Raw genomic sequence first — 10435 nt, forward strand, 5'->3', positions numbered from 1 at the left:
GCATGAATCCTTAATGGGAAATCACTGCATTCAAACATACACTCATGCACAGCTAAGAACAACTGAGGGACTGGATGATGAATAGTTTGAGTTTATGACTCAAAAATGAACATCATTTACAGTCCCTCTCTGGTTTACTCTGAGCTCTATCCCAGTTTTGGGGAAAACAGGGTTTTTCATTCAACTCTAATCTAATCTGAAAACAGATCAGTTTAAAGGGATCTGTTATTGTTGCTACTGTTGCAATCAAATCCTGCAAAGAGTTTCCTACTTACATATTAATTATGATGTCATGTGCGCTTAAGTGAATAAAATGGGTGTGTTGGGCAATTTCATTTTTCAGTCTTTCTTTTTTACTTCCTAATAAAGGCAGGAATGGGAAATGTAGTTTTAGTCATGCATGCTTATCGCCTCATATACGTACATATTTAAATATTTACTGCTTGTTCTTCATCAACAGCATGCAAAACACGTACAACCTAAGCTGTACAGTAAACATACATGATTATATGACCACTAGCAAATTTTCACCATGATTCGTTGTTGAAACTCCTCTAAATTGGAAAGTCAGGTCTCAAAAGAGATCCAGAGTTGTCCACTGGCAAATACAACTTTGTGGACGCGTTCATGTGCGCTCATCCCGTAAATATGGTTATGCTGGCATGACTTGAAGGCAGCAAGTTAGTGCTAAACTGTCAACGCCAGTTTGATCTTACAGCTTCATTATGTTCTCTAAAGACATTTTCCTCCCATACTGTAAAAGAAACAGAAACTGATGAGTTTGATTCAGAGTAGTGATGTCAAAAGTACCGGTACTATGGTACCAAGTCAGTACTAAAATAAAAAAGATCTCATGATACCAGTGTTTCTGCAGTACTGGTAGTACCAAGCACCAAATCAATTCGATAACCACACACTGTCTGACTGATACATGACTGCTTTCAAATGCTCACACACAAATTTGACATATTTGGGGACATTTATTTTTATCAAATTAAAATTGTGATATGTCCTAGTGTGATTACTGAACTGCGAAAAGACTGCAATCTTAGTCTGCATGAGCTGCGTGCTTTAAAGTGAATGTGTGAAGCAGACCGCTCATAACTCTAAACTCCACAGAATCACGTGCTCTGTGTGTTATATGAGATGACAGAGCAGAGCACTAATCTCCTGTGAAGCGCATAGCACATGCAAACTATATATTTATATAATTAAAACAGCATTAATGGTCACTGCGTGTAGCGAACAGTTTATCCGGACTTGTAAAGCTTCCGTCAAAAACACACATCAAAATAAAAGCTTGTTTCAGAATAAAAGATAGATGCCTGAAATTGAAGAAACTGTATAGCAAAATGAAATATACACTGTAGTAATAATAGTAATAAAAATAATAAAGATTAATAATAACAATAATAATAATAATATTCATAATATTCATAATTATGCAACATATGCAATATCAGAATTTAGAGTGCTGGTGTACTGAATAAAAGTTTGTAAAAAAATTGCAATGGTTTGTTGAAAAGTAACTGTTCTATATTCATTTGTTAAAGGTTTTAGGCATTAATTTGTTTAGACAATATTTTGATGATGAAATTAAATTTAACTTTAAAACATGGAATTCTGAAAAAATAAAAATGAAATGGAAAACACAGGACTTAGGAAAAAACAAAACAGATTTCAGTAGGGTCCTACTTAAATACACTTTTATTTTATTTATTTTGTAATAACACATTACCATATTACCATATTTCTGCTATCGAGAACCATGACATTTCACTGGTATCTGTACCGACTACTGAAATTTTGGTATTGTGACAATACTAATTCGGAGGTTGCATTTTTCCCACTAACATTATATTTTACTCCACTTATGGTTAAGCATAGTTTAGGAGTTTGAGTTAGGGGGTTCATTTAATAAAATATGTATTTCTCTTCTTTATATTACAGCATGTACAGCTGAAAACAACTCGCTACACAACTCACTTTTGGCGCCTCTCTGTGGACATTTCACTCGGAAAATGGAGCTCAAACGTGCCCAAACACCCAACTACACTTACTGCTTTGGTGACTGAGGGCAGTGTTTCACATTTCAGTAAGCACAGACTGATTTTAACTTAAGAAAAGTCAACCTACTGTTTCAGATTTCACTGTGAGATCAGTCTGTATAGAGATTCAACTGCATGAAAATGTTCAGTTCTATACAGTTTTAGTAATAAAATTCACCTAAATTGACTGTGGCTCATGTAACTACCTCTTTGCCAGCTAGCAGAGCTTGTGAGGCTCTATGGATTTGGTAATTAACAGCACATGCTTCTCTTTTTCTTCTGTCAGGACATATAGTAATGTTTCTTTAAAAGATATTTCTGTTTCTGATTTTCTTAAGTTTAATATATATTTTAATCTATATGAAGTATTGAGTTGTGGTCTGAGGACAGATGGTCTTAGGGTTAGTAAGTGACAAAGTAATTTGATTAAAGAGAAAATCAAATCAAATGATACTTATGAGTTAAGCACAATCTAGTGATCATCTCTGATAAATTTCAAAGTGAAAATGTTGCAAATAAAATGAATGGCTGTTAAAGTTGATAAACATGCTTTGTCTTGAGTCTCAACAATTAGTGCAGCAGTATCAGTTTTTGTGTGGTGTGTCTATAACCTCTAAGAGAAGGAAGACGTTAATTAAAAAAATATAGGTTTCAAAGTTATGGCCTCAACACTGTCAGATATTCATAAAATATTTGGTAACACTTTACAATAAGGTTCCATTTGTTAACATTGGTTAACAACATTAGTTAACATGAACTAACAATGAAAAATACTTAAGCATTTTATTAATCTTAGTTAATGTTAATTTCAACATATACATTTTTTAAATCAAAATTTGCATTTGTTAACATTAGTTAATGCACTATGAACTAACATGAACCAACAATGAACAATTGTATTTTTTATTAATTAACATTAACAAAGATTAATAAATGCTGTAAAAAAAAAAAAAAAAAAAAAAGATATTAAGTGTTTGTTCATGATACCTAATGCATTAACTAATGTTAACAAATGGAACCTTATTGTAAAGTGTTACCAACTATTTTTTTTTAAATCAGGCAAACTCTAAGCCAGCCTTCATTCTGAAGGTCCGATTTCCACAGTTCACCTGCTATGAGGTAAACAAGGTCACCCAGGCTCAGCTGAATTTAGAATTTTTTTTTTTTTTTTTTATTAATTGTGTTTATATTTTCAGTGTCCCAACCATGAAGTCTGTTGGACAAATGTAAAAGGAATTATTTACTTTTTAGACTATGTCCTTCATTTAAGGTAGGTACACTTAGGATCTAGGGGGAAAATGACTGCTGCATTAAATACATGTGTGATATGCAAAATATTGTTATTTTGTCAACACTAAATATTTTGATGTATTATTTTGTGTATCTGACCCATATTGTGTCATGGGAAAGGCAAAACATTTTTTTTTTTTTTTTTTTTCAAAAAATAAAAGAAGCAGGAGATTGCACCAAAACATAGGTGAATACCTCAAAACTTTCAGTCAACAATGTACAAGTATAGCCACAATGCAACTCCAAAACATCAAAGAAGTGCTAATGAACAGCATGTGTGGCTAGTGTAGTTACCAGCCTCTGGTAGACTACAGGCTGATAATGTTAGCGGCTAATGTTGAGAGATGGGCTTTTAATGAATCTCATTTTCATTTGTCCAGTGCAGAGGTCAACTGCAAGCTTTCTAATGTAGTATTGGCCCTTCCAGTCAATAAAATATAAGTAGATGGTCTCTAACATTGATACATAAGGGCACTAATGGTAGTGTAATGTGCTGATCAGACAAGCAGCAGTTGAATAAGCTTAGTGTAACCAAAAACTAGAGCAGGGCTCCCATTGTGAAAGAGGAAAGCCAAAGGCAATGATGTCATTCCCTAAAAACAATGCCTCATTCAGCCAGACTACAGGGCAGGAAGCTGCTAGTCATTTAAAACTGGGAAGGGAAAAAAACAAAACATCTGCTGCTGCTGCGTCCAGACCAGATGGATGAAGTGAGAGAGAAAGAGAGAGAGACAGAGAGAGAGACAGAGAGAGAGAGAGAGAGAGAGAGAACACCTTCTAAACAGCAGTAGACAGCAGCTAAATCAGACCTATCCATCATTGGCTCCCAGAGGTGGAAATCTTTCCTCTTGGATACTGGCTCAATTTTAGATCCATACAATATACAGAAGTTTCCAGTTGGCTGGGTCACAGTTTGATACCCCCTTCTACAGCAGGACAAGAAACAGCCTCTCCAAACAATAGACTATTTTCTTAAATGAGCTAATTTCTAAGCAGTTCTGCTATCGTATGGTGTAAGCTGCCATATGCTTCATCAGTGCAGCAATTAGCAAACAGTCATTGAGAAGTGGACTTGGATCTTGACACCCTAATTCCAGATGTGCTATTGTCTGTGCTACACAAATAGCAAGAGCACAAGATTTGTGACTCACTAGTTTGGAACAGGACTCAGCAGAATCAGTCCAGGTTATTATCTAGCGCTGCATGCCATCTACTGGGCAAACCAAGCAAGAAATAGAGCTCATGAGTGACCAGTCCTAACCACTGTATCCTTACCTGATAGAGTTTGGCATAGTTTGGCCCCCACTCTCTCCATTCCCGGGCAGCTCAATGTGGAATCCATTAGGGATGATCCATTGTGTTGGCTGGCTCAGGACATTTTCTGACCTGCTTCCTGGTATAGTGGTCCGTAGCGGACTTCCAGAGCTGGCTCCTTCCATGAGTCCCTCCCTTGTTGGATCCATCCCCAGCTCAGCCTCCCCCTCCTGGTTCTCAGCCCCTTCCTGTACTGTCTCCAGCTCCAGTTCTGGAGGTTCAGGGCCCATTAGGGCCCTCTGCTGGATAAGAGGCGTGAGCGGCGCCTCAAAGCTAACGCAGCTGTCCGTTTCGTCTGTAAGCGACAGTACATCCAGAGAATCCAGACTGCTATAGCAAGTCCCACATCTCAGAAGCTCTGACTCGACAATACGCTCGAATGTGGAACTAAAACCATCCTGGCTCTCTTTTGTCCTGTCGTAGTCTTCCTCCCCTTCATCCTCTTCCTCCTCAACAGCATCTGTCTTGGCAACCTGCTCAACAATACGTTCAAACGTGGAGCTGAAACTGTCTTGGTTTAGGGTCACCCCTGTTCCTTCCCCTTCCTCTTTTTCTTCCTCGTCCTCTACTTCTGCATCCGCTTCTTCTACAGAGAGCTCAAATGTGGAGCTGAAGGCATCTAGGTTACCCTCTGCTGAGAGATCATCCACAACCCCATCCTCGTCGTCTTGTCCTTCACTGTCATCCTCAACCCCATTTTCAAACCTGCAGTAATACAGACACCAGTCAACACACTTGCAAACCTCAGGAACTAACCTGTAAAGATAGTCAGCTGCCCATACCCCTGCCAGCCACAAAACACCTGGCTAAAGAGCTCTGGCTTTGTGCTGTACACAAATGCTCTATTTCTGGCATGCGCGGTGCGTGTTCCTATCTTTAGTCCGGCTGCTGTCACAGTTCTTCATCACGACTGCAGTGGAGGAGTCCCAGCAGAGGGGAGCACCATTCAGGACAGCTCCCCTGCCACGAGCAGTGCTCAAAATATCTCCTTATCATTATTGTAACATATGTGTCACACCATTTGTGAGGACTGACACTGAAAATCGCACTGCTAAACACTGCAATACGGGTTTAATATTCTAAATGTTTTGAAAGAAATGGTGGGCCCAGCAACTGAATACATCACTCAAGTATCATTGTGAAAAATTGCAGTCTTGTCATTCATGGGGATTTATTGATCCATTCTGCTTACAGACAGTTGAAGTCTTGAAAAAACAATGGGTTGTATGTTTTCGATGTCAAGTCAGTTTTATTTCTATGGCACTTTTCACATTACATATTGTTACAAATGATCAATGAGCAAGACAAAAGCTACGGCAAGGAAAAACTCCTCAAGGTTGTTATAATTTGTAATTTGGTAGAGTTATATACCATTGTATTACTGACCTCAGAGAGCACAGGGGCTTGGTTGAGTCCTCTGCTGGGCTCTTGGGCAGCGGCATTTCTGTATCTTCACATTTACAGATGTCCCCATTGCCAATTTGAGCAAAAGGACACTGGCAGCTGCCCTCAATTTCTTCGTTTCTACTTTTCTCTTCTAATCTCAACTTCTCTTCCTCCTTTTCATTAGTTTGCTTATATCTGTCACTCTTTCCACATGTCTCCAATCCCAAGATGACCTCTGTATGTCTGTCTTCTGTAGTATCTCCACCCCCCTCCCCATTGTCCACCTCATCCAGCTTTGTCCCATTACAAGGCTCTCCATTTCCACCCCTAGGGCTGTCTGTCTCCTCTTCCCACAGTTCTAACTCTCCCTCTTGGGCTTGAGAAAGCTCCGGTGCTGGGGATGTATCTGGAGCTGTGGTATCTGTGCGGAGGGGGTCATGCCCCTCCTGACTCATGGTGGCCTCCTCAATCACGGTGTCCTGGCAGCCTGTGGTCACAAGGTCAGAGTCAGGAACCAGGGAAGCAGGTAAATGTCACACCTATAGGAAGAAGATGAGATGGAGCGATAAGATGTGTGATAAAGGTGACGCCTGAATGATATAGGATAATGGCCTACTGAGACAACACATTCCTTTTATAATCCAGTTTTATTAGTATGGAAATAAATGCAATTTATTAAAACCCAATAGTGCCAAAGAATGTGTAAGATCCCATTTGTTTCCAGAGGAAAGTGTTTTTACTCAGAGTTTGCTCTTATAACTCAGGAGACTTAATGGGATTTCTCAGTTATCTTTCCTGTAAGTATCAACTTCATCTCAGTAATTATTTCTAAAACACCTAAGGTGAAATAAAAATGGAAACAAAACATCAATAATCGTTAATATACATCATTAATATACAGTAGGAACAATCTTGAAAGAATTTGATGAGATGTTTTTGAGTTCATATTGAAATCTCTGACTTTTGATAGTAGATTTGGTATTCAGCAAATCTGAGCAGTTTGTCACTGTAACAAGGTTCGTTGTTGTGTGGGAAGGAGGAAGCTGAGACTGGGTTGAACAATACACATATACTTTATTGTTCAATTTAAACAACATAAAACTTTGCTTTTCAGCAGAACACTGACACACAGACACATACACACACAAACACAGCTCTGTGTGTGTGTGTCTCTCTCTCTATCTCTCTTTCTCTCTCTCTCTCTGGCATCCCCGGTTGCTCCTCATCTCTCTCTCCCGCTGATTGGGGCAACTCAGCACCAGGCGTGTCCCCTCACGGTCCGGCCACACCCTCATCGTCGTCACAGTCACATTGTTTAAATCTGTTTTGAAACTCTCAAGGAGAGATGCAAGTGAGATTACTAGTGTCTTTTTTAGAGTTGGGGAACTCAAGTCCCGTCTTGAGTCCAACTATAAATGGTCTCAATCCTGAAACCCATTTTAAGTTTGTTCAGCAAGATACTAACAAAAATATGTTGCCAGGGTCCAAAATGAACACTCGCCAAGCGGCAAATGCAAGTACAAATTGGCGTTGGCGAGTATATGAAACAGTGTTACGCGGCAGTTGGCCGGTAACTTTATGAATTGTAACAATGCATGGTTGTGAGAACGATCAGTTTTTAAAGAGAGACAGTCTGACCTTCGATGTTTCTATATATCTGATGTAAGCGAATCAAATTATAGTATACAAATCATCTACTGAATAAGAGATCAGTGACTGGTTAGCTGTTCTGTTGTAGCTGAAGGGAGTGAATCAGATACAAGCAGTCAGCACAGTGATTGGCTAGATGTTCTATATTACGGTTCTAAAAACTTTTACCTGAGAAGATTGCTTTGCTTTGGAAGAATACGTTTTGCTTGGAAGTCAAAACTTGTCTCTTCTTTTATTGTTCATAACCCCAGAATGTGGCGACACATAGCTGGTGTTACACTGCCAAAATGCAAACATGATGCACAAACATCACAAAATCACAACAGTTCTTGCATTTTGCGAGAGGTGGCATTTCACTGACGATGGATCACAGAGAGACTGGCTTGTATTTGATACTGCGGCTGACACAATGGCCTGCTCTGTATACCGAAAATACTCAAAGGAGAAGAATCTAAATAATGTGTTTGTTTTATAAAAAAAAAAAAAAAGAAACACAAAAGCATTAAAGAACACGAAATGGGGCCTCATTTATAAAATGTATGTAAGATCAGTTTTGATCCTAAATTCCATGGATATGATCCTACGTCAAAAGTGTGGAACAAATCAGGATTTACAAAGGCAGAAACTGACGTGAAAATGTTGTTATGTGTATACGTCAAGGATGCGTACGAAAAAATGTTGTGCTTATGTTCCAGTGTGCCAGTGTGCGCTGACTTGATTTTCTTATTTTTACTTATGCAAATCTGAATCAGTGACTGACTGAATTTATGAATAAATGAGTGAGCACGTTTCAATGTACAAGAATATTCCGAAATGACTCAGAATGTGGTGTTTTAGATTATGCGTAATAGAAATGTTTTATTTTGGAAATCCACTGTAACAGACTATTTATTTAGCCCTATCTGCACGTTTATATAATAAATTACTTTGAGACCTACAAGAAAACAGGCAGGTGTAATATACAGTATGTAATATGTTCAAAACATTTTTGGAGCGAGGAGGAGAGATAGTTAAACATAGCTAAATCAGTTTACAGATTTAAAAAGCACAACAACAGTCTACATTTTTTTTCTTCAGTTAATCCTTCAGCCTCATCTGCTGTTGTTTAGGACATGAATAAAAACGAATGATTTGACTAAAATGCAGCATAATCAATGGCAAGAGAGAACAGAAGAGAACAGTGGGAAAACAATGTGCATGTAGTTCATACAGTACACAATTGTAATGCAGCTAGACTATGCATATTTCATTATATGTAAACGAGCATGTGAGCCACTTTTTGGAATAAAGGTTTAGGAAGAACGTGGGCATTGGTTGAAGAATGGTGTGGATTTACAGTAAACACAGTCAATGAATGTATTTATTATTGATAATGAACATAAGTTGTTGAATATGCTGCATTATATGGGCAGACACCGCTGCACTCACTTTAAAAAAAAAAACCTTGGTCAACTACACAAGAACATTCCATAGGAATGAATGAATGAAAGAATGAATAACTTACGCATGCTTTATTGTATTCTGTCTTACCATATTATGATATTTGTGGGCATTCTGTAGGTGAAATCCATGTGCTCATTCACATTTGCATGTTTTTAAGCTGAATTGCGATTTATAAAGTGGGATGCATTTAGGAACATTTCTTCATGCGTACAGATGTTTTATAATTTGTTGGTAGGAACATTTAGGACATTGTCTTACATTCACATTTAAGATCATTTTATGACCGTCTTTATAAATGAGGCTCCTGGTGGCACAAAAATTGCATTGCACAGGCCATGTCTTTACCTGTGTTTTCAACCCTCGTTTTCTCTTGAAAGTAAAGCCAGAACAAGTTAAAAACATAGTAAATATGTTTAGTAGTAGCAGTAATAGTAACTGCCTGTTTCATGGCCGGTAAAATATATTTATGGCTGGTAAATTTTCACAAGTCAATAGCCATTGGCAGGTGTGCCAAATAGTTAGTTTTGGACCCTGTGTTGCTATGATATGCAATAGAGGTATATTTTTGTAACATTTATATTGACAAATTTTTCAGACTTGGACTCGGCTGTTATGGACAGTCTTGAATGCAACTTGGCCATGTTTGTACTCGATTGGTTAAAGACTTGGTCTTAACTTGTATTAAACTAAGGTGGATTCGAACCTAACACTATTTTTTTTTTTTTTTTTTTTTATCTAAATCTGAGAAGCAAACTGAGACCTCAACAAAAGTCTCCATTTATTCTCAATTTAATCTAATTGCTGTCTAGGAGAAACCATTGAAGTACTAAAGAGATCTCAATTGGGATTTGTCTTTTCTGTGTCCTGGGTTCCTGTTTGAAGACAATACTGCAGTTCATCAAATCATAGAAGAAGAGCAAATGTGTCAGGCTAGCATGTAAGACCACAGCTCAGTGCACATTGTAGATGACATTAAGCATTCTAAAGACTGGAGCAGTCAGGTGAATGAATGAATGTTACATTTATATAGCGCTTTTTCTGACACTATACTCAAAGCACATTACACAGTGAACAGGGGAATCTCCTCAACCACCACCAGTGTGCAGCATCCACCTGGATGATGTGACGGCAGCCATAGTGTGCCAGTATGCTCACCACACACACACCAGCTGTTGGTGGTGAGGAGAGAGTAGAGTTATAGATCCAATTAATGGATGGGGATTATTAGGAGGCCATGATTGAGAAGGGCCAGTGGGGGAATTTGGCCAGGACACTGGAGTAACACCCTACTTTTTACGAGAAGT

At 38.3% G+C, this 10435-nt stretch overlaps 2 protein-coding genes across 2 annotated transcripts in view; one reads left to right on the plus strand and one right to left on the minus strand.

Annotated features, from left to right (window-relative positions):
- Positions 1 to 2043, plus strand: part of LOC127418038 (transcriptional activator protein Pur-alpha-like) — a 65969-nt gene extending 63926 nt beyond the window's left edge. The window contains exon 2 of the mRNA XM_051658366.1: positions 1951 to 2043. The gene's annotated coding sequence lies outside the window, so the exon portion shown is untranslated. The remainder of the gene's footprint in view (positions 1 to 1950) is intronic.
- Positions 1 to 6169, minus strand: part of LOC127418031 (PH and SEC7 domain-containing protein 2-like) — a 53060-nt gene extending 46891 nt beyond the window's left edge. Inside the window, exons 1-2 of the mRNA XM_051658353.1 lie at positions 6039 to 6169; positions 4614 to 5357 (exon numbers count right to left, since the gene is read on the minus strand). Coding sequence (XP_051514313.1) covers positions 4614 to 5357; positions 6039 to 6094 — 800 coding nt within the window. The 5' untranslated portion in view covers positions 6095 to 6169. The remainder of the gene's footprint in view (positions 1 to 4613; positions 5358 to 6038) is intronic.
- Positions 6170 to 10435: the final 4266 nt, after the last annotated feature.

Source organism: Myxocyprinus asiaticus, chromosome 27 (genome assembly GCF_019703515.2).
Source record: "Myxocyprinus asiaticus isolate MX2 ecotype Aquarium Trade chromosome 27, UBuf_Myxa_2, whole genome shotgun sequence".
Taxonomy (NCBI): Eukaryota; Metazoa; Chordata; class Actinopteri; order Cypriniformes; family Catostomidae; genus Myxocyprinus; species Myxocyprinus asiaticus.